The sequence below is a fragment of the Ceratotherium simum genome, chromosome 19 (assembly GCF_057802395.1).
Source record: "Ceratotherium simum simum isolate JZ-2026a chromosome 19, ASM5780239v1, whole genome shotgun sequence".
Lineage (NCBI taxonomy): Eukaryota > Metazoa > Chordata > Mammalia > Perissodactyla > Rhinocerotidae > Ceratotherium > Ceratotherium simum.
This window is the reverse complement of record NC_141918.1, coordinates 46,982,800-47,007,246: the sequence shown is the minus strand read 5'-3', so window position 1 is coordinate 47,007,246 and position 24,447 is coordinate 46,982,800. Positions and strand designations below refer to the sequence as shown.

At 42.2% G+C, this 24,447-nt stretch overlaps 1 protein-coding gene across 1 annotated transcript in view; it reads right to left on the bottom strand.

Annotated features, from left to right (window-relative positions):
- RSPO3 (R-spondin 3) overlaps positions 1-16,391 on the bottom strand; it is a 76,118-nt gene extending 59,727 nt beyond the window's left edge. The window contains exon 1 of the mRNA XM_014781206.2: positions 15,759-16,391. Coding sequence (XP_014636692.1) covers positions 15,759-15,855 — 97 coding nt within the window. The 5' untranslated portion in view covers positions 15,856-16,391. The remainder of the gene's footprint in view (positions 1-15,758) is intronic.
- Between the last annotated feature and the right edge of the window lie 8,056 nt (positions 16,392-24,447).

Here is a 24,447-nt window from a genome sequence, read left to right as displayed (position 1 = left end):
GGAAAGCTGTGTCTTAGGTCAGAAGATCTGGGTATACACTTAGTTCCACCATTTCTGGCTATGTCATTTGGTTTGTTCCTTAATTGTTTTGGGCCTCAGTGTCTTCATTTATAAAATAGTTAACATATCATGAGATTGTTGTGAGAGTTACACGAGATAACACATATAAAAATACCTGATAGTTACCTTTCTTTAGTCAAAACCCTTCACAAGTTAGTAACGACCTACAGAAAAGAACTGTATCATGTTATTTTCAAGACTCTGAATCCCTGCAACTGACATCTTTAAAGCTATCAATTGATGTTACGAAAGGTCATCAACAGACTTATGTAAGAAATCCAAATAGCTTGTTGACACGTGTTTGCCAAACTGGTGCTTTAAGTAGATCGGATTGTATGTTCCATGTAGTGGTTAAGGAGTTACCATAAAAGGGTTGAAAAATGTCTTGGAGAGATGGACAAAAATGCACTATTTTTAAACATACGATATTTTAATGTTTGTTTGGTGAAAGTAATTCCAGTTAATGAACCAGTGTGAAAGTTCACTATAGAAATTAGTCGATGTGCCGAAAATGGAAATTTGCTCAGCGAAACTATGCCATTGCATTACGTGCTTTATCTAACAATGCCAACTACGTTTACAGTGCGCATAGCATACTTCCGATGATTGTCACACACGTCACCCTAAATGATGACTCCTATTCATTGGTCATAAATTTTCAGACAAGAAAATACTAGGAGGCCCAATAAATTCCAGCGTTTTCAGTTGATCTTCCTTCCACCTTCCTGCTTCATCCCCATATACTGTCTAGTATCCTTGTTTTCCAGAGAAAAATCTGGGTGTGCATCAGGCTCACTGGTCAACTATTTAATCAATTTCTAATTCTATTTAAAAAAGCTTTAAAAAGAAATGTTATACAGCTTAGGAAGAGTATCTAACAATTTTCATTTATCTTAAGGCAAATATTGTTTAATTCTGGCTTCACATTTTCTTTCCTTGACCACTGTGACATGCTACAAGGACAGGTTTCATGTGTGTTGTATTCAGTTTGTAATCCAAGCACATACTAAATGTTCAATAAATAGCTGTTGAGTGAATGAATGAATTTATGCTGTTTTAATTAGGGCTAAGTTTAATCGCAATTTTTCCCCGTACTTTTCCCCCAACCAGAACTTCTTTTTCACTTGTTAGCTTTTTAAAAATATGGTCTAAAAAACTCCATGAAAGTACAAAGAGAAATTTATGCTTTTGAATTCAAGCCCTAACTTCCCTTCTTGAAGTTCTTACAGACGACTAAGGTTAGAGCATGCTATGTGAAGAAAATGGAAAGCTCTTTATCTTACTGTGGAAGGGATTTCAAGATCAGTCTCCCGCTTTTAGATAAATGAAAGATTATGAGTCCCATTTTGTAGTGGATGCAACTGAATCACAGACTAAATGATTTTTCTAAATGATACAGCAGAGTATTAATTATAAATCAATCCACCAGCCCCCTATTGTAGGATTCCTCTAACTATAGTCCAAACTCAAGAAGATCTAGACTCTAAAAAGGCAATTAGAAAAATGTTATTCTCCTGCAATGAAGCTTATGAAGTTTCCACTTCATCTCCCTTAAGTCTCTTTTTATTATTTTCTTTGCTAAATCATGAACAAATACGGGATTCAAGTGGGATTCAACTAGAGACTCAGCAGTGAATGATTGTTATCAGATGTTTGAAGCAAAACAAGAAGGAGTAAAATCCCATTGTAGATATTTTATCAACATTATTTACAGAGCATCTTTTTTCTAAAGTGCTTTTCTAGGAAAAAAAAATCCTATATAAAGTAATCCTAATATAAAGTAAAAAAAAAAAAAAAATCCTACTCCTGTAAAGAAGAAAAAACTGCATATACTAATGAGAAATCTTAGATTGTAACTTGTCAGTAGAGAAACTGAATTAAAATTCATGGCTTTATATATTTTAGGGTAGGCCTTAAATCATCAAGGAAAAGAGGAAACACTCATCTAAAGGATGCACACCTTTTCTAGTCAAGGATCACAGTAAAGATTAATACTGCAGAATCAATTTGAAATTCAGTCAGTGAAGCCTCTGATGCTCTAAATTACTTAGCTGTGTAATCCCCTGGTGTATGATAAACAGTTGAAGACGCCATGCGAACAGCAAAGCACAGAAGGGGAGCGCTGTGAGTTTCCACCCCTCAGGCTAGGGTACCACCCTATCTTAACAAGTGATATTTGATATAAGCATTAGAGGCCAGCCATTATCCCTTTTTATAGTTCTTAACTAATAATATGGAAACCAGAGCTTACATCAGATAGGATCCCAGATGTATTACTTCATTTTGGTGGGAATATGGAGAAATAGCTCAGAATTGCATTTGAACTGGCATGGTGATAAAAAGATCTGTAATTACCCCCCACCTTTTTTAAACCATTAGAACACCAGGAGTAAATTTTTACTATTTTCAATTTAAATTAACTCATTTCCCCTACATTCTGTGCACGTTAAAACACGCCGTCTCTAAGGTGATAACTTAAAATAATATTTTGCAGTTCAGATTACATACAATTCAATCTAATTCCTGCCTTGATTCTTTTCCCCCTCATCTTTTCTCCAGTGTACAGTATTGGAATCTGTGCATCAGATAGCATATGGCCTGCTGTTGCAAACATTAATAAGATCTATCATTTAGGAACAGTTACTTACACTTTGTTTAATCTCTAATGGAAAGGATTTCTCTAAATATTTACACCAGAACAGTTGTCAGAATGAATCCTGCAAAATTGCTGGCATATTCCCAAGAACTGGGGGCTGGTGTGTAGGGGAGGAGAGATTCCTGGTCCCTGGTCATATAATTTTAAGCAGCCCTAGAATTTCAAGGAGCTGCTTGCTAGAACATGAAGAGTTTGTATTAACAAAAAGGTACTTCAGCGTGCAGACCAATTCAAGTAAAGTATCTGAACAGCCACTTTCGTTTATTGCTCTTGTAAAAATGACTCTCCATTTGCTTCAGTTTTAAAAGTAAAGGGATTATTCAGGTTTCAGAGACCCAGTAAATAAATTGTATATGAGGAAAGAAACTTGTACAAGAAGTGTGAAGAAACACCAAACTTATTCTCTGCAATGGCCCTCAAGGAGCTTAATATATAGAAATGACTTCCTCGCATGAGTTGCTGAGTGAGAGTCAGCATATGCAAGAGTTAGTTAGACAGGAGAGAATTGAAATCTGCCAAGATAAACCCAGCAATGTGTTATAAATTAACTAGGCTGTCTGTGTGTTTGTTTTTTCTTTGGAAGATTCTAAAATTAAGACTGTTCAACTCATCTTAGTAGTGGTTTAGAATTTAGGGGGTGGATGATGAAGTGATTTTGGGCTAGGAAAAGTGGAGAAAATATCCTGCACTGGAAAATCTTGGCAATTTTCATTTGAAATGTGTTCTTATCTGATGAACGGTAGCACTTCTGCCCCACAGCCTATGAATTAAGTAGTTTGGTTAAAAACTGTTACATAAAGATTTCTGGGATTGTACGCTCTCCATTCATAGTATGGGCAATATAAGTTCAGACGCCAACAGTTTATAATGAATTCCCAGAGTGTCAGTGATATGTCCACATGGGTGCTGAAAATGGTAGTAGTAGCCTGAAATGGTTTAGAGTTCCTCTTTCTGGAGCTCTCCCTTATATTCTGTTAGAAATTAGACTTTGAGGACTGGGTACATAAAGCTCATGAGTCTGAAAACACATGAATCAGGGCTGGGTCCTGGAGGTCCCGTGCTGGGTGGAATGGCACATAGTATTGATTGTTCTAGGTCCAAGTATGCATCGACGTGATCCTGCAAGCCTAATTGGCTTCCAAGGGATTCCCACTGATCTATGTTAAAAGCTTGGATCAACATCAAGCTCTGGACAGAGCTGGAAAGTTGGATGGATATCCTAGAAATGTGCTATAGGAAAGAGAGACTGCCTCTTTTAAATTATATTAGTTTTTGTGGAGGGGGCTAACAGTTACCATCTTGAGGATGGCATGAATGAGTGGGTGAATTGAGGCCAGACGGGCTAAGGATACCACCTTTGGACTTTATTTCTTGTTATCAAACAGTAATGGGGGTCTTTTTGGACTTATATCAACAAATTGGTCATAAATTGGAAAACAAGACTGAATTCTGTAATAAACAAATATATTCAGCTGCTTACTAGGTGCTCACTTAATTTGTGGCTAAGCAGCATTTGTCTATATCTTTTGTATTTCATGGCAGAAACTACATGCCATCAAAAGGCAGTGATACAAGTAAACACAGGTCACAGTTTCACTGCTAAGTTTCCAAAAATTAGGTTTCTTCTAATCTCAGATTATCTCATGGTCAAATCCAGGACCAAAGAAAAGCAAATATATGGTTCAACTAAATTGGTCATATTGACAGTGGGTCAATATAATTCTTGGATGTGCACAGTGCATGAGGTCAGAGTTCATTTGCCAAATGTTACGTGCAGATCGCCAGTTGCCAGAGAAGGCTGGCCAGAAAAAGAGTCTGCCTGCCTGCCTCTCTGTGGATTTTAAATAAGCAATATCACCCATCCACATGTTTAAACAATGAGAGCTAGTAGTCTAAGGTCATAGGAGTATTGAAATACACTGAAGTCATTCTGAACCATAGAGGAATGTGAAACTTACCACATTAAGGACAGTGATCAATGGGGACTCTGTGTCTTTGTTCAATTAAAGACTCATCACATGAAGTGACAGAGTACCCTGTCTCGGTATTTGAGGCAACACCAATAGTTTCAAACTTTCACTTAGGGTATTAAGCTCAGATATATTTGTGTTACTTGAATATTTTCCTGGAGAAAGATTAAACAATATTCTAATTTCTAGCATATTGAAAGTTTAAAATTAGAATATCAATTAGTTATTGATATTTTCTACTTAGCTACTTACAGCACCACATTTCTAAATGGTATTGTTTTCAGGACAGGAAATTTTAAGTTTTCCCTTGGCTTTTCCTAGCGCTAGAGGTTTTAGAACTCTTGTCCTGGGGTAATGTCCCACTATTTTCTTATTTCCAAATGTACTTCAGTAATATTATATCTAAATTGACCTTAGGATGTTTACAAGGATCCCTCCTTTCCATCATAATCAGACACCTCTCTTACAAAGACTCAGACTGAATTCCTTGGGTTCTTTTTATCTACTCAGGGGGGAGGAGGAGACCTTGCAGTGATGCCAGCAGGAGGTCTGTGTGTGCATCTGCACCCATGCAGGCAGACGAGGTGGTTTATAAGATGACAGTGGCATGCACTGTGCACACATACCGGCAGCATATTTCCATCTCTTGCAGGCTTAGGGTGAATAACCTATTGAGGAAAAAAAAATTGGTGGAAAAGCATTGTTTTCTGGTGGATTTCCTGCTCTCTGTAACTCATGATCGCTCCCAACCCTTAGGGACAAGTAACGAGGTCTGACCATGGAGCAATGGCTAAGCGTGCTGGGATGACCCTCCTCCCAAGGAGCCTGGCTTTCCTCAGTCTAATTACTTTTGGCAATTGTAGTTATTGGGATTTGGCCTAGTGACTCACTAGAACCCAAATTCTCCCAAGAAGCCCCCTTAATAAGCAGAATTAAGTCTGACAGGAAGTCCAGACTTCCACCTCACTTTTACATGGAGCTTTCCCTCGTTTATGACAAGGTTTGAAAATCCTTCGCGGACTAGAAAAGAATAATAAACAAGATTTAATGAAGATAGCCGCCCAAAGAAGAGCACATTAGGAGAGAAGTAAAAACAGTAAGTTCACAAGTAAACAACCTACCACAAACCTTAACGCATTAAGACAGAGTTAAAACTATGCTATTTATAGTAGTTTTACTGATCACCAGTAGTCAATCTAGTTAGTCAGGAATTGTAGAACCTATAAAAGAAAGGGATGTTTACTTCTTGTTAGGCAGTTTTCTAACCATTACGTTTTTCCTAAAAACAAAGCAGACTCTAGGGCACGTTACCAAGCATCTGGTAAGACATGGAAACAGTTGTGTATTATCAAGTAGCTTTGAAAAAAAATTCTGGTATGGCTGATACCCCATCATCTATAGTTATCCTGTTGACTCCCTCCCTCACCCACGGTATAGCCCAGTGGCAAACATACCCACCTGTGACTCCACTGGTCCTAGCAGTGGGTCCTTCTTCCATGAAGTAGCATCTGTTACAGTCACTGGCTTGTCCTACTGTGTGCACTTTTCTCTCTTTTTCTCAGACTCTTTGGCTGAGACAATTCTGTATCAGATAGTCTTGTCTGCACTACCGAGTGCCACAAGTTTAGCAATATTTTCTTGATAAACAATATGGGGCTATTGCTTTATATTTTAAACTACCGTCTCTTCAAATGACATACATCTCATCTCTTGTCACAGTCCACACAGTCTATTTTATCTGTCTCACCCTTATGAAATTGGCATTGTTTTCAACAGTTGCTCAGTTATAACAGTTATTCTTGAATCAAGGGTCCAACAGTAGTTCTCAGTTTTGCTGCACATTAGAATTACCAGGGCTACTTTTGAAAATACAGATGCCCAGGCCCAACCCCAGAGATAGTTTCATTTGGTCTAGGGTGGAGTCTGGCATTGGGTTTTCTTTTAAAGATCCCCAGGTGATTCTAATTTGAATTCAGGGTTGAAAAATCACTGTACCAAGGCCCATAAAGCAAAAATTTGGAGTGGAGGTTACTGTTAATGCTCATGGTAAAAGTAACATAAATAACAGATTTTATGAAACACCATAAGGATAACTTTTCTGGATAACAAAAAATAGCCAGTGATATATCTATTGTGGTTGTAAATTACATAGAAGGATTTTGATATTTAACTGCAAAATTATAGACTGTGCCCACATGCTCATGCCTAAATTAATCTGCTCTTGGATACGCACACTGGAGATGGGAAGATTAATCTTAGAGCATTTCATGTAAACTGTGCTGTTCTGTTGCTTCTAATGAAAAAAAAAATCAGCCACTTTTATGTTTAAAAACGATCAATAGGGAAGAATTAAGGAAAGAGAGGTTAAAAGGTAGAGAAAAAAAAGAGACATGATGGAGAGTACTAGAATCCCAATAGTTGAGGTGACATGAAGAAATCAAGGATGATCGTGGGCTTCAGAGTCAGACCTGGGCTGGAATCCCGGGTCCACCACATCTTCATTGAGGAACCTCAGGCAAGTCACGTGGAACTATTGGCACCTTCCTTACAGGGTGGGTGTGAGGACTAAATGAGATAATATTTGCAAAAACCTGAAGTAGAAGGTCTGGCATTCACAGATGATTAAAACATGGCAGCTATTTCAATAATAATCATTATCACAACACTCACTTTAACAAACAAATATAAATGTATATGAATATAACAGTGGCTCTGAGAACTCTGAAGCTATTGTTTGCCAGGAGGCATTTACACAGACTTTGGCATAGCATTTTACCTCTTATCAGCAAAATGTGACTGATACCTCCTCTACTTACGTGACAGCCTTTGTCAAGATGACTGTGTTCATATCTATGAAGTCCCCTTGGATGAGAGGAGAACATAACAGTGAGAAACTAGCTGCTCTTTTTCTTACCAACTTATCAAGCATATGTTAAGAAAATAGTGTTCTAAAATAGGCAGCTCACAAATTCTGTTATTTTATATTGTGGGGTGGTGGTTTGTATTATGTGGTTATAAAATGGGGGCTGCTTTACCACTTACTCTCAGGAATGTGCTTTGTATTGGGGTATAATTATAAATATGCTTACCAGCTAGTTTTCTGAGGACAATTTTTGGGAGTGAATATAGCGCATTGCATTACCGTGTATTCATTTTAGAAAGATGTTTTAAGGTAACTGAATCTAATCCCATGCCCATGCCAAGAACTCAGAGAAGAACAAGGGCAAGAATAGACACACTAGAAAATATAACTTGCTTCTGATACAGAAAGCCCAAATTGAATGGGAGCAGAAAGAGAGGGCGTGGGTCCTAGTTTTTACTGAGGCCGGACAATTACTTGGTGGGGATGTTGCAGATGTAATCCACACACTGTGTAGATGGACTGGATTCCTTCATGTTTCATCCCTTCCTGAGATTCTCTTATTTTAAGAGAGCACACTTTGTAGAGAAATCTGCTTGAAAGTAGAATGCCACTGTTATGAGTAGATGCTAGCTCCAAATGGAATGATACAAAACAAAAACATGTTTACACCTTAAGGAAACTTGTCTTTCTTTACCATAAAGTTTTTCAAGTCTCCTATGATCTGTGGCAAAGTAATATAGTTCCTCAGGTGATGGGACTTCCAAGTAGGATCTTCAGGTGGAAGATTTAGCTACTTAAAACCACAGCTCATGATATCAGTGACTATTCTCTTATATAATATGGAGAGTACTATAAGAATGAGAAACCACAGTTGAGAATGACATATTAGACTCTTTAAAAGACAAAATACCTTAATGTAATTAATCTTATTTTGATACTACCAATAAGAGTAAGTCTCAATGTCAGCACTGCGAACACTTTTGATGACAATAAACAAAGCACTACTAGGTTTTACCTCATGCATTCAATTATCCCCTTTATGTGAGTGACTCTAAAATACTTATCTTCAACCCCCAACACTCTCTGAAACTTTGATTCTGAGTTGCTAAATGTCCTACTGGCCCTTTAAATAAAGATAGCTCAAAAGAAAAATGTTTCCTACCAAATGGGCTTCTCCCACTTTCCTGCCTTTTTGTTGATCTCCTTCATTTCTCCATTCACCCAGACCAGGGTCCTCATATTCCGAAGCTTAGTACCAAATATAGCCCTCCTCCTCCTCTCCCTTTATATCCAATTAGTTGCCAATACCTATTGATTTAATCAATATAAATTACCAGTTGTATGCACTCTCTTGCTCAATCAGTCACATTCATAGCACAGGGCCTTATTACCTTAAACCTGGGCCACTGTAATTACCACTTCCATCCCAGCACAGGCCACTTCTGAGAGCCTGTCATGGTAGGAGGGCTCTGAAGCATCTCTCCAATTGGCATTTCAAACCAGATCCCAGTGACTCTAAGCCCAAGGACACAATGGACCTGCTGTCAACTGAGTATGCTGATTGATGCTATGGCAATGGTTTTCAGGCACAGAAATTGTGAATGATGGGGAATATCGTCATTAATTCATTCTCTACTTTGATAAGTTACTTATTAGTTAATCTTTATATGATGAATTTACTTACAATAAACTAATCCTTACATTTGTTTGCATTCTTAATTGTCATCCACTATACTTAGTTGAATAATACGACTAAGTTTAGAAGGACTCCCTAGTCGTGACTTATGTTCTCATACCAAAAGATTAAAAGTTGAAGAGACTGTAGGAATCCCTTAGATCTACATTTTTGACCAACCACCTCATTTCACAGATGAGGCACTGCAGCCTAGTGGGTAAAGGGACCTTCCTGGGTTATCCAGATTTTAGTAGCAGTGCAGGATCGAGAACCCAGGTCTTTTACTTCTCAGTCTAATTTTCCCAACATACATGAGAGATTCTCCCTCAATGGCTTCTTAGGTCTCAGTCTCTACTGTGAACTTACGATGCTTGCTATTCATTAAATTCTTAAAGGTCAGATGGAACCCTAATAAAGCAGTGTCTTGAAGTCTGGATTAGATTCTGGCATAAAGTATAAAGACAGTTAAAAGCTATTAAGTATATATTTAATTTGGCAATCATACTCTTCAGTACCATTGGATTTTCTCTAAAAAACTTCCAGAAGAGTTTTAGTGACAGCAGATGGTAACTAGTTTCCCTTACCAAGATTACAACTAAAGCAGAGATGCTCTTATCAGATAAGAGGCACCTGCAACCATATTTTTGTTGTTGAATTTTTGAAATTATCAAACTTTTCACATGTGAAAATAATTCAGGTGTTTTGCTTAAAAGTTTCATGTTGTTGAAACACCTTTGGAGCAGAAAATGGGATTTCTTAGCACTCAATAGCACTTAGCTGGTAAGAATTCTCAGCACCCCCACAATCCTTGTGAATGGAACATTCCATTCTTTTCAGTATTGCTAGATGAGTACTTTAATCAGAATGCTGGTAATACTCCTGAATGGAAAGATCTGATGGGTGGAATTAAATATAAAAAGTGAGCAGCATCTTTTACAGATGTATATTTTATACATTATATATTTTGTTAATGTATAAATGTAAAGTATTTCAAACTTACTAGGTTGTCCAACAGATGGTAAATTTTAAGATAATCCAATCATTTTAAACCTCACAATCAAAAAAGCAATCCACATTTTTCCTCAAAATCAAAAGCAAGGGAAAAACATCTATACAATTTATGGTGCAACACTTTTTCAAATGATCATTCTCAAAAGAATGCAAGTATACAATGCACTGTTAAGAGGAGAAATAGTCCTAACCAAGTAAAACATAATTTCAACACACTGTCTTGCATGATCCTTACCATGCTCTCAAAACTGAATGATGTTTTCCTAATGGTAACCAAAGTTGATTCTTACATTTCATGAAACATAATACCCACTCTGATGGCATTTCAAGAATTCACTACTTGGAAAAGGATTTTTGGGGGGTGGAGTGAATGAATAGTGAGGAAGTGGGAAAAGAGGTTAGGACAACATTCAAAATGGAAAATTTGGATAGAGATAAAGAGGGGAAAGATGGTTTAGTAAATGAGTATATGTAGAATAGTTTTATTTTTTGATAGTTCATTCTTATGATTGCAGAAGGATCGTTTGGTCATAGTAGTCTATCAACATTAAATAGGATTTAAAAGAACTATTGTATTTTTTAAAAAGATTAACCATTCAACTAGAAAATATTTTGGATATTTAGTAGCAATCTGAAGATCTCTGTCCAGATCCAAATAATCTAAAATGATCAGATGACCAATAAATTTGGTTTGTAGTAGTGTGGCAAGGGTTTCCCCACAATAACTTGAAAACCAAATTTAACTACATGTTGTAATTACCATTCATTGCTTTCTGGGGACCTAATTTGTAGAATACTAAATTCCAGGAAAATATTTAATGGATAAATGATTTAGCAAAACTAATTTACTTACAAGTTGAAATATTGTTCATATTTCATGCTTAAAGGAATATTGAGACGATGACATTAAATCAATGTCACACTCACTCTTTTATTCTCAATTACTTTACATAGAATAACTTGGGACTAAAAAGGCAATATTTTAAAATTATCATTCTTAATGTTCTTAGTAAAATCCTTCTATTGAAGTAACATAAAAAGAATTGAAATAGTATAACAAAGGGATATTTTAAGAAGCAACTCTGATAGTGTAAAGATAATTAAATTAGAATTCACAAAAACAAACAACTTTTGCTTATATTTAGATGTCGCCACTACTGCGTAAGAGTTTGAATTTGTGGCTTTGATTCATACAGATATCACAATATGTTGCAGAATATACTTTCTCCAGCAAATTTTACTCATGTCTCCATTTGGAAAACAGTGTTTCTCTCAAAACCAAGGCAGAATGGTGACAAAAGTAGGCAGGTTTGTAGCCAATATACAAACCATACTTTCATTCAAAATTAATATTACAAAATGCATAGTAGAATGAAAGATTTTCCTATCTCATAGGTAACTTGTTATTTTCCAGGATTAGCAGTGTACTCACCCAAAGTGTATCATAATCTCAAAGAACAGCTCAACATCTGAAACAGTGTCATGCTCTGAGCAATGCCCAGTAGATTCCAATAAACCAGTTTTGATTTTATTATGATTAAAATTGTTTCCCTTGTATTCTTCCTCCTTTGTTTCAGACATCTTTATGAAAGACTTTGAAACAGTTTTAGGGACTGTGCGATAGGTGCTTTGTAATTATTACGGGTACAACGACTTTTCAAACTTTCATTTATTTGGAATCTAAACAATGAAAACCCAATTAATAGATGGCATCAAATAAAAAGGATACTACAATGGCATGTGATGTTTCTAACAATAGTCTTCTGGCAAAATATGATCCTACAATGTCTTTGGAATAATCAAATAATATGTTATACTTAGCAAGCTTCACTATTACCAGTAGGTATTTAATTCTTCGACATTGATCACTAATGTATAATACATATAAATATCAGTTCACAAATTTCCAGTCAACTAGTACAGCTTATTCTCCAAACATATTTAAATGATGGTTGGAGACCATCAGATATATTACTTAACACATCTAGCATCTTCTCTATGACATAGATCAGCATATAGTATAAATAGCAGGAGACAAGTTCCACTTACTGGCTGTATGGTTTTATATAGATTACTTAGTTTCTGTTTCTCGGGTTCTTTCTCTGTAAAATGGGAATATTAATACCTGCTTCTATACTTCAAGTGGCTATTTAAGGGCCCAAGTGAATAATTCAAATGAAAATCGATGCAATAGTAAGGTGTTGTGGTTTCTATTATTATGGCAACTACGGCCTTTAACTTTATTAGCAGATAACCTGGAATTCAGAAGCTGACGCTACCAAGTTGCAAAGGCTGAATTGAAAGTGAGTTAAAAACTGGGTTTGGGCTTCTTGATTTAGCATCCTGTACTTAAAACTAAGGCTTACCTCTGAAAATATTTCTGGCTGGGGATTTTTGAATAAAGATTGCATTTCATTTTTATCTTGAATTCAATTTAGTGATCTCTAGGAGCTGTATATGAATCCAAATAGGTAAGAAAGTTATTGTGTATTTATTCACCTATAACTCAATAGATAGTTTTTAAGGTACAAAATTCCAGTTTAAAATGTTTCTTTTACAAATGGAAACAAGATCACTGGTTTGCAACAAAGTAGAGACAAACGATATAGCGGTTGTTACACCGAAACAGGATGATACTGATATGGCTTTATCTACTATATCTGAGGATTAGCCAGGGTTCCTTAGACTTGACAATATTTAACACTGCAAATAAATCTTTTTTGCGAGAAACTTTTCTATGAAAATATTCGAGAGACCACTTAAAAAACTTTGAAAAGTAGTTCTTACACCTTAATTTTCTCCCTCTCATATTGTTAGCTCTGATTTTAAAAATTTAGGAAAGTGAAGCTACTTAACTACAGGCCAGAAGGTATACTCTTAAATACTCACTTTAGTTGTCTTTTGAAGGAAAAATAGGAAGGGCTGCCTCTTTCTAAAATTCCTTGACTACTACCTTATTTTTCATTTTAAAAACCTTTCCCTAGTCCTCATTTGAGAAATATTTTTTATACGTTTCTTTCAGAGATTTCCAAAGAAACGAGCATGTGCACATGCAATTTGAACTTGAGTTTTTGGACATTTAACGAAGATCTCTCCTTACCCTTTACCCCTTCCCCATTCCCCAAAAACCAACTGCACCTGCCAAGAGAGTCTCGTCTGTCTCCTCGGAGGACGCAAGGGGTCGCCCCTCTCCCAGCATTGCAGCAGCAAACTCAGCCGCAAAGGCAGATTCAAGTGCGAAGCAGCAAGGGGCAGCCCCTGCAACGGGAGCTCTCTCCCACCCCCACTCCCACAGAATAATTGGAATTGCAACCCAATTCCACCCACTCCCTCTCTCATCGCCGCTGCACAACCAGAGGGCGCTTTTGACCTGACCTTGAGACGCGTAAGGCAGGTAGAAAAGCAGTTCGCCTTTTGACTCGGCGATTCCTCTCTCGTCAGAGCCTAGAGGTGCACCATCCCGCTGCTCCCGTCAGCCTCGGGGGCAGGGTCACCGGGCAGCTTCCCGAACCGTGGTCCTCGGTTAGGTCCTTCTCGAGACGAGGTGGGAACGAATGGATAGCCAGGTTTCTTTCTAACATCTTCCTTCAGAAACAGGGGCCCCCAAACTGCAGTCGGAGGCACCTCTAACACTGACACTCAGGACCCTGTCCCGCCCCGGCAATTGTGTGGCTCCTGGCCCAGGGGTCGTCCGTGGGGTGGAGACAGTGAGCTGTGGGCGCAGGCTGGGCACGGGCTGGAAGAGCGATGGAAAGCAGGAGGCTGTGCTTGTGCGCGGCATCCCTTTCCCCACAGACCTGTGACTCAATTCCCCCAGCTAGACCCCGCGAGGAGAGGAGGCGGGGACCGCCGGGCGCGAGGGCAAGGCTCGAGCCCGGGCCGCTCCTTCGTTAAGGCGGCCGCGCAGCTTGAGTGAAAGTGTGGGTGGAGGAGTTCCGAAGAATACAAACCATTCAGAGTCCAAGAATAATAAATCGGATGCCCTGACATGCTTAGCTTGGGTCCTCCTGACCCCTGCTACGCGATCCCAGAAGCGGTGAAGCCGGCCGGAGCCCCTGGCTCTCGGGCCCAGCCACGTTTTTTAAAGGCAATTTTCAGGAGAATCAAACCTTGTCTGCCCGCGGTGAGCGGCACAAAGGGAGCTTTCAGGGGACCCTCCTGACCAGAGGCAGGGCAGAGAAACACAGCGGCGGGGAAGCGATTACTAAATCTCCATCTCACACAAACTTGTGCTGTGTCCTACGCGCGGCACCCCGCCCGGCCGGAGGGGCTTTGCGGCTGGCGCTCCGAGTGGGCTCCGCGCGCGGACCGGGCGCCGCCAGCACTCGTCTGCTCCCCTCCCGGGGAGGTCCTAGGGGCCAAGGCAAGAGCATCGCTCTCTGCGCTCTGAGAGCTCCGCGGAGGTTTCTCCCTCCCTGTCCCCACCAGCAACCCCCACACTGGAGCCAGGGTCGCGCCCGGCTCTGCTCTCCGCGAAGGGACTCCCTACGCCGGCACAGACTCCAGCGCGACCAGCGCGCCTGGCTACCCGAGAGCAGGAAGAGGTGCCCTTCTTGCGTCTGTCCCCTCACCTCTGGAAGACGCCACTTTTCAGACAGACCCACTCGGGATGAGGGTGCTCTGGGGTGCCCGTTTGATCCCAGCCAGGGCACTGTCTTAAGCCTTGGCAAGCCAGACTTCCAAGTACCAGGAGTCAGGATAAAGGGCAGCGAGGAGCGCGAGTCTTCAGGGGGAACACCACCCTCAGTATATATCTGCCCCAGGGGACCCACTTGAAAGGGCCTGAGATGGTAAAAGCGCTCACGCGTAACAGGCAAGATTGTAACCGGAAACCCGGCACCTCCGGCTCCCAGCGGTGGGGCTCTGCAGTCCTCAGACCCCGACAGTGGGACCGCGAGCGGCTCCGCAAGCGCGCAGCCACGCGAACCCTTAGCGCCTCGCGCGCCCCTCGGCTCGGCCCGCGCGTGGCTGGGGGAGCGCGGCGCAGGCGCCCGCTCGCTGGTCCCCGGGCTGGCGGGCCACCTCTTCGCACCCCGAGAGCAGCGGGAGGGCGCAGCGAGGTCTCCCCACGCGAGGCGGCGACGCGAGGTGAGCGGGCGCTGTGGCCGTGCCTACCCGGGCGTTGACTCTGTGGTCGCGGGCATGCTGTGGGCCGCGCGTCCGGGATGCCTGGGGCGCGAGGCCCCCGTCTGCCTCTCGAAGGAAGGCACAGATTCCTAGAACTAGTCTAACGAAGGACCGAACTTCTCCGCGAACCTCAAGTTACGAGGGGGCGGGAGCCACCTTAGCGTCGGGTCCGCGGGACTCGAGCACCCGCGAGAATGCCGGGGAAGAGAGCGGCGCGGAGAGGAAGGCGTGAAAGGCGCCGTCTACACCGGAGCCTATACTGTTACCTCCTGTCGGAGGCGTGGGGTGCAAGGCGGGAGGACAGCTGCCGGCTGGGAGCAGACTCTGGACAGGCACAGCGACCCGACAGGTGAACACGGCGGGAGGGAGCAAACGCGTAAAAACCTCTGCACTTACTTCTTCGGTGGCGCCTTCCCCGGGAGGCGTTTTGGCTGCCGATGTATTCCATAAAGTTCAAAATGATAAAAAACCAAGAAATCAGTCGCAAGTGCATAGTAACCCAGTAATGTTTCCTTTCCTTTTCTCCTTTTTCTTGTGATTGTTAATTATATTGAATGTTTCAGAAATATGTGTAGGTGTAAGGCGGATAGAGAGAGCAAGAGAGAGAACCCAAGCAGCGGACAACTTCTCCACTCAGATCCGATAGGCGTGCTGGGATGGCAAACGAAGCGGGTCGGGTGGAGAGGGAAACCAACTATTGTACTTTCAAATTGTCCAAGCCCTGAACCGCGGCGGCTCCGCAAGGGTGGCTGTCAACGCCGCGAGCGAGGGTTCCAGGAGCAGCGAGCGGCCTCGCCGGGGCGGCCGCAGGTAGCATGGTGCGCGGCGGCGGCGGCCGCGGGCGGGATCCGGGCGGGTGGCGGCGGCGGCGGCCCCTGGGGCTCAGAGGTGGCGGCGGCTGCGGCGGTAGCGGCGGGGGCCTGGGGAGCGCAGGGGAGCCGGCGCCGTGGGCACCGCGGCCATGGCCAAGGGGCGGCGGAGAGACCCCGAGCTGCTTCTGCCGTTCGCGAGCAGGAGCCACTCCAGTGTTGGGTTGGGCTCTCAGGAGCACCCCAGAGGGGCGGAGGGAGGGAGGGAGGGAGGGAGGGAAGGACCAGCGAGGGAGGGGGAGAGGGGTATGGCTGTGGGGGGCGGGGGGAGCTCGGGGGCGGGGAAGGAAACTGCTGGAGCAACAACCCTGAGCGACCTCAATAACTTTCAATTTCAAGAGGGAAAGAGGGAGCTGGAAAAGTACAGGCGTTGCGATTTGGCAGAGGGACGGGAAGAGGCGCCTAAGGGGTCCCGGGTCTGCAGCGGAGCATCTCTGGACACTGCAAAGAAGGCGGGAGAACGCGAGCCGGGGGTAGTGGGGGAGGCACTGCGTGCCGAGGGAGCCCCTCAGAAGGGCAGCTCTCCCGGGGAGAGGTGGGCGCGCTCGGGCTGCGAGTGTTAGGACAGAAGGTCCAGCGGTGCGCGAGACCCCCGGCCCCCACTCCCGAGTCCGGCTGGCCTCCGTCGCCTCAGGCTGGGCGCACCCTGTTCGCCGTGGCCGTGCGCCCCTGCGCCCCCGCGCTCTCACCCCCAGCGCTGGCGCGCAACCGCTGGACCCTGGGCAACTCGCCCCTCGGCCCCTTGGCAGTTCGCTGGAGGGATTTTGGCTGCGGACTCCTACTCAGTTTCTCGAGCCCCTCCTCTGCGGCTTTTCTCTCTTGTCTTTCAATAAAAGTAGCTGCAGTTGGGCGCTGGGCGAGTGGTCCGGAGGAAGCTCGGTGGGCACTGAGCGTCGGCTTGGCCGCAGGTTACTTGCTCGGAGTGGGGAGGACCCAGAGGTGTGTGCACTCGGGACTGTCCCTTTGGAAATTCAATTGTGCTGCGGCTTTCTTCCAAACTGAGCCTTTGCTGCGGCTCTGGAAGATTCCTCCTCCGCTCAGGCAGTTCCCTCCGTAGTCAGCTTGCCCTCGCTTGGCCCTTTCTCTCTCACCCTCAGTCTCCCAATATTCTTGAGAGAATCTGTTATGCAATTTGGTTTCTCATCTAGGGGACCGGGAATGATAGTTGGAAAGATTTTTCCCGGTCTTGGGGGAGGCAGGAAGAGCCCACTACTTCCTTCTGTTCCCAGAGCAAGTGGGGGACCATGGCAGCGGAAAATAAGATTTAGTGGTCCACCCAGAGGGGGAAGACCGAGGACCGGCAGTTCTGAGCAGTGTACACCCTGTTATTAGTCAATGGTAAGCTTCCCACCTCTTTTCTCCAGAAGCACAAGTCGATGAGCTTCCAGTAGTTACCGAAGGAGTATTTAGTTGAAAATCACAAGCCCCCAAAATGATTTTCATATAAACCTGTCCTATGTGTTGTATTTATCAGAATATCTGAAGGACTACATTCAGTAACACTACAGTTTTACACAGCCCCAAACTTCCAAGAGGTCATTTTGAAACAGTCCCTGATTCATAGACACCTTATTAATTCTTATGCTCGAATAATTTAGGTTTCGAAAATAGCTAAAGCCTTTTGGGGAAAAGACGTAAGATTTGTATTTCTCTCTCTTTCCTCCATTTGTAGTCCCTGTTGCTGGATTGCCTTCAATTTATGTGTTGATAAATGAGAGGAGAAAAAAAGGTTATTGCCCCATCCATCCCATTTTGCATGTTTACAATGATTTAAATTGTTGTATGTCTCCGAAGTCTTCAATGATATAGTTGTTACACATCCCTAAGGTGAGGATTGAGGAGATGAAATGGCCTAGAAGAGAACATGCAATATGCACTTTTGTCAAAGTGCTAAAAATTAAAATCTGAGAGACTGGTCTTTCCATGCTAATTTCTGAATTAAATACCATTTATTACCTTGCATACTTGTATTGGAATTTTGAAAGTAGGATAGTTTTCTTTAGGTTTGACATTATGGGGAAGACAATAACCCCATCAAGATTATGATTTTGGGCTTATTTTTAAGAATTCCCATTTGTGACATCCCTCTTTCTATGGTGAAACTGTCTTTTCTGTACATCACACACACACACACACACACACACACACACACACACACAGACTCCCCTCCTTTATCTGTTGCATAATGTCCAGTTGCAAATGACTGCATTTATCACTTTGAACCAGGAAAGTTACAGATAACAGGACAATTCCAATAATGATTGTCCAAAAAAGAAGCTACTCTCTTTTTCTGTGCCTGTCCCTGTCAGTTGCTTTCCCTCTTAATACCTCAGATCCTGAATATCTGCCCCATGAAACGTGAGGGATTTAAAGGCTGTGGGAGGCTCCCTTTGAAAAGGACTCCAGAGACGGCCTTTCTAATCCGGGATACTTGAGCCGGATGGGATGAGATTGCACGAGGGATGTAAAAAAGCAATTTGGTGAACAACTTCAGGGAAATAAACATGAAGAAAGACATTTACTTTTCACTGTGTGTTGTGCAGACGTATGTTAGTTTGGATGAGAACAGGAATGGCGGTGTAAATAAATAAACACGGTGAGAAGCTACGGTTCTTGAGCCATCCCAGGCAAGAAGTACTAGATGCAGGGGGCAGGAAAAGCTTGTCAAGGAATAAGCGCTCTTCTGAGGAAACATAAGGAAAACATTAAATAAACGGCGAGTGTATTTTTTCTCTCTTGACGCTATGCTTTAGAATAACTTTTTCCTGATCCATGTTACCGTACTATTAAATGTGTGTTTACTTGCCTGGCTGAGTCTTACATTCGCTCAACTGTCCTAGATGCTTATGGAAAGCATGTCATGGCCTATTTTGTGCAGCAGATTACTTTTTTTTTTTTAATCAAGAAAACAACACTCACAGAAGCCTGTGGCTGACGATAGATTCCAGAGCCCAAGCCTAAAGAAAGTTAAAAACCATAGGCCCGGCATAGAAGTCAATATTTGCTTGTTATTTTCTCCAGAAAACATGAAAGTCCCAGGGAGCGTGGATAACCAGGAGTTTAAGAGAGTCGGGCCAGGAGAATAGAATCATTTTGGACAAAGAGAGGAGATTAAACACATCCAGACTAGTTACTGCAACTTCTCATCTCTCTTTTGCCATCTCCCCCACCAGGCAGTGACCACAGTAACAAGTTATTTTTGTCCGTTGCGGCAGGAGCACTTTAAGGATAGAAAATGATTGTCATATTGTTGAATCCATACTGCAAATATGTGAAAGGGGGTGTGCTCCAGAAAGAGAGAGCAAGCTCCATAGTTTGGAGTGGGGTATAACTAGTAGTGATGAGAGATGTTTGGCAAAGTTCAGGCTGACATCAGTCATTATACCACAGAGCTAACATGCAGATCCTGAAAATGCTCCACTCTCCAGTTACTCAGATCTGGAGGCATCTGAGTGGGTGAGTCAAACAGGGTCCTGCTGGCGGGATCTGTGTAACTGACGCAGCTAGAAGTCAGTGCTGAAATATAAGGCAGACAGCAGTATTTAAAAGCCATTAAACTTAGTAGATGAAGGACAACGACTATTTTGAGAGAGAGAAATAAAGGAGACAGAGTTATGATAGCAATTTAAAAAATGATTAAATGGTTATATAGCATTAAGAAAATGAGAAAATCAAGCCTCATGATGGATTACTTTCTGTCAACAAGAAAGAATGTTCTTCCTCCCAGATGAAATTATGGGACACATAAAATTATGGTGAGCACTGTCTGGTGTGCCTATTTTTAAAAACTTCTTTCTTTCACAGTTAATTGCTGAGCTCATTTAAAAAGTGAATATCCAGTAGTACTTAATAGAAAGAATTTAACACCTCAGAAAATGTTGTTTGATTATAGAGCTTTAATATTAAAGAGGCCACATGTTGCAGGAAAAAGGGACTAGACTAGCAATCTAGGGAATCAAGGTAAGTCCTTTTTCTGTCTTTGTTGCTGTGTTTCAGATTCCTTCATCTGAAAAATGAGGGAATTCAACTAAATGATCACCAAAGTCCCTTTTAAATCTGAAAATAATGGCAATATACCCAAAAAAGAAAGACAGACTTGTAATTGCAAATGTCAAAGCTATTTCTAGTTATGTGACATCACAGCTTTCACTTACGGAATTGTTTTTAATTGAATAGGTCCAGATTTAGAAATCTGCTTTCAAACTCTTTGGCTTTCTGGAAAAGTCTAACCCATTACAAGAATCCTAGATGACTCTGGCCTAGGAAAATAGGTCCAGGACGAGTTTAATCTTTCTAGATGTCTCTAAACTTTGGGGCCAGGAAGAACACATTTTAAACCTCAAATTCTGGGAAGACACCTAGAGAGAGAAAGGAAAAGGACTTTTGCACCTTGTGGAGGTATCACTTAATCTGTTTGTTTTCAGGAATTGTAGGTGAGGAAGGAACATGGATTTCATTGAGTGAGGACTTTCCCTTTATTTCGTGGTATTCCTCTTCATATCTTTGGATGAGGATTTATAGCCATGTCTCTTTTGTCCCGGGAAACTCTTCGTAAGTTCAACAGTGAAGCTTGGGTGGCTGTGGTCACAGTTTTAGGTTAAGAGATAACTTAGGATATCTCTTAGGATAACTTAGGATCTCTTAGGATAAGAGATAATCAAAGACATAGAAGTATTGTAAAATGTAGAATACAAGGCTAGATGAGGGATAATTTATAATAAAATAAGCAATTATTTTTGCAGTTGCTTTTTCATATATTATCTCAAAACACGGTGTTTCATAGATGACACAACTGAAGCCAGAAAGGTGAAGTTACTTGGCTTAGCTTATATAGAAACTATTCTCATGATTTCATATTACCCCAACATCTATTTTCTCTGCCATCCCTGACCCCGAGGATGTTGACTTCTACGGACTAGTTGGCAGAGCTTTCTTCTTCTGGTTTCTGAGTTCAGTCAGTGCGGGTACCAGCAGGAGATGAGAGCATGAGAGGAAAGAGTGATCCTGCTCCCTTTCTGCTCTGGCATCATTCTGGAGGTGGCTGTATCCCTCAGGGTGACTACAGCTCTGCCAAGCAGCCCCTTTCCATGACTAGCTCTCAATAAGAGCTATGGTTCAATAACACCATTAACTCTCACTGCCTCTTTAGGCCTAGGAGTGGAAATGGATTCCCACTATTCCTAGTCTCTGGGTGCCTCAGCAGCTGCTACTGTTTCTCTCAACTCTGCACTATTATAAATAGTCCTTTTGTTAAAGTATCTTTCAAAAATTTTTGCTGAGTCCCTAAGTAACACGTAAGTGTCAGAGCTGGAACGTGAAACCAGGTGGTCTGATTTGAAGCCGGTGCTTTTTCTCCCATGTCATCTGGCCTTTCCAGAGGAATGCACTGATTAATGCTGAGTTGGGTGAAGGGGAGGGGATCAGGGGAGGCTGGAGGGTAACAAGCTAAGAAGGCTTATCAAGTAAGGAAGTGGGCATGCAACAGACTTCAGAGCAAGGTCATGGGCTAAACCAAAGTGAATAACTAATTACTAGAATCAGAATGGCAAGGAGCAAAGCAAAGTTCACGTTCAAAATGGTAGCCAGGCATCAGAAACAAGGTGACAAACAGGAAGAGAAGGAGCAGCTCAGGATAGAGCAGCAACAGAAGATGATGTCGATTTTAAGGCTGTTTGGTTAAGTCACTTTTTATTTATTTATTTTTTCCTGCTAGGTCTGAAACCAGTCTTGCACAATCCACGGGTGGGTAAGGGTACGTTATTGGAAAGTGTAGTGAAGAGTGGCAGCTGTGGTAAATCAGTTGTCCATTCATCCCACAAAGGCTTATTGATGCTACCTACTATGGTGACTCCTGGCTAGACAAAGTGGCAGAGTTGTAGGCATGGTCTTTGAGACAAGAATATTGAGGGGATGACTTTATAGGTTGTATTGATGCTCTGGTTAAAAGCAGTGTTACGGTTTACGACAGAAATAAAATAGCATGTAGAGGCACATAAGGGCATGCTCAACAACAAGCTTTAGGAAACATCTCTTCAAAGCAGCTATATTAAGAAAAAAAACAACCTCTCTCCATCTATATACTTACTTATCATTTATGATTTACATTTGTTACTACTGATGCATTTGGGGAGCTACTTTTGGTCAACTGGTTACTCCTATTTCAGCATTCACTGAACATGTGACAAACACCATGCTAGGCTCTAGAGATAGAAAACTATGAAGACTAGGGCCCTGCCCTCAAGGAAAACACCCTCAAGGAGGGAGGCAGGCGTATGAATATTTAAAGCTTCCATAAGATAAATGCTGTATGATAAGGGCTACTGGTATGTTGGGGGAAGAGGAAACGGAACAATGCTTTGGGTGTGGGGGGAGATAAACTCTGTGTCTAAGATGTACAGCATTTAAAGGACTGATGGTGAGTCTTAATGCAGATAAAGAAGGATTCCGTCCTTTGCTTAGACTGGCCCTGATTCAGAGGTGGAGGGATAAGCTCCTCTTCTATCTTGTTTTGTGGAGGTCAGTGGTCACAGTTGGCTGCCTGCTTGCTAGGGAGGCAGCCATACTCAGGGAGGGAGTGGTACAGGCCTCCTCCTCCTCCAGCAATTCAATGTGGCTCAGTATTGACCATGTGGGAGTGTTGTTAATGGCTGATACCTGTGCGGGGGTCTGTGTAGGTTAATGATTTGACCAGTTTACTGTAGCAACACTGTGGGTGGATGGCTCTCATGTGAGAAAAATGACATTTCATTTCTCCTATTTCCTACAAATGTTTGAGTATATTTAGAGTAACCAACAAAGAAATGGGGGTCAGCTTTCCCAGGTCTCTGGCTGCTCTCATTCTCCTCCCCACCCCCATGCTCCACCATTCCCCACACATTCTAGTATTCTTCTGCAACGTGTTCTCCTCAGATGGTGTTTTGTGCACCCAACCTTACCCAAAAGTCCCCTGCTGTGTCTCATCCATCTGGCTGGGTAGCTCTGCCCACGTTAGAAGCTCCCTACTCTGAAACCTAACCCTAGCTCACATATTAGTGATAACGGGTTAGCTTAGCTCTACCCTTCCCTCCTTCTTTCTTCCCCCATATAATCCTTTCTTTCTAGAAATATATTTTGGTTTCACATTGGCCTGTGGGGTGTGCCCAAGATGTATGCCCCATCATAAGTTATGGAGAAGCTCCTGGTTGGCAGGTGGTCCTGAGATTTGGATGCTAGCTTACTTGCCACTTTTTCCAATTTGGCAGGTGGTATTCTATATGTAGAAACAAAGGGCTTTCCTCCCAGGGAGCTTGTCTCTGTTACATATTGCTGTGTAACCAACCACCCATAAACTTAGTGGCTTAAAATGTCAACTATTTATGGCTTCTCACAATTTTGTGAGTTGACTGTTTCTCCTGGTGGTCTCCCCTCATACACTACACTCATATGCTACATTCAGCTGTCAGGTCACTGAGCCTGGGCTCAAGTGAGATGGCAGAGAAGGTAGGCTTTACTTCCCAGGTGGCTTTTCATCCTTTGAGTATAGAGCTTTCTGGGTTCTAGATACATGAAAGAGGAAGCTGCAAGGTCCTTTGGAAGTCCTCCAGTGTCATTTCCACTACATTCTATCAGTCAAAGCAAGTTACAGGGCCAGCCCATATTCCAGAATTTGCCCAATAGACTCCATCTTCTGATATGAGGAGCTGCAAAGAATTGTTGGCTGTTTTTAATCCATCACAGAGCTAATGAACAGGTTATTGACCTCTGGATAAAGTCAAGCTCTCGAAGCCTTTGGCGGGTCGGAAAGCTGACATTGAATTGAAACAAGAAAGCTAAACTGAGGTTTACCATATAGTCTATTTGTAAAGAGTGTCTGGTTCTAGATTAGTTTTTTCTCTGGATTGAGTTTCAATTTTAGTCTTGAGACCTCAGAATATCAAACAAGTACAAAGTTCCAGGCCACTTTTGGGATGAATTTTTGGCCTTAAGCACATAAGTAGAGACTATTATGATTTGGAACTTATAGAGAAAAATTGTTGGGGCATTCTGATCTTGGGGGAAGTCATAGGGCTTCTCTTATTTAGAGGTAACTTCAGTCTGTTATTTTCTTTTCTTTCTCTCTTGTCTGAAGAGCTAAGATAGCATTAATATTTGTCACTACAACATAGAAGTTTCCTCATTAAAAAGAGCCACTATGTAAATGCCTTCTTGCTGGGAGGCCTTCCTTTTGTCTACTAAAA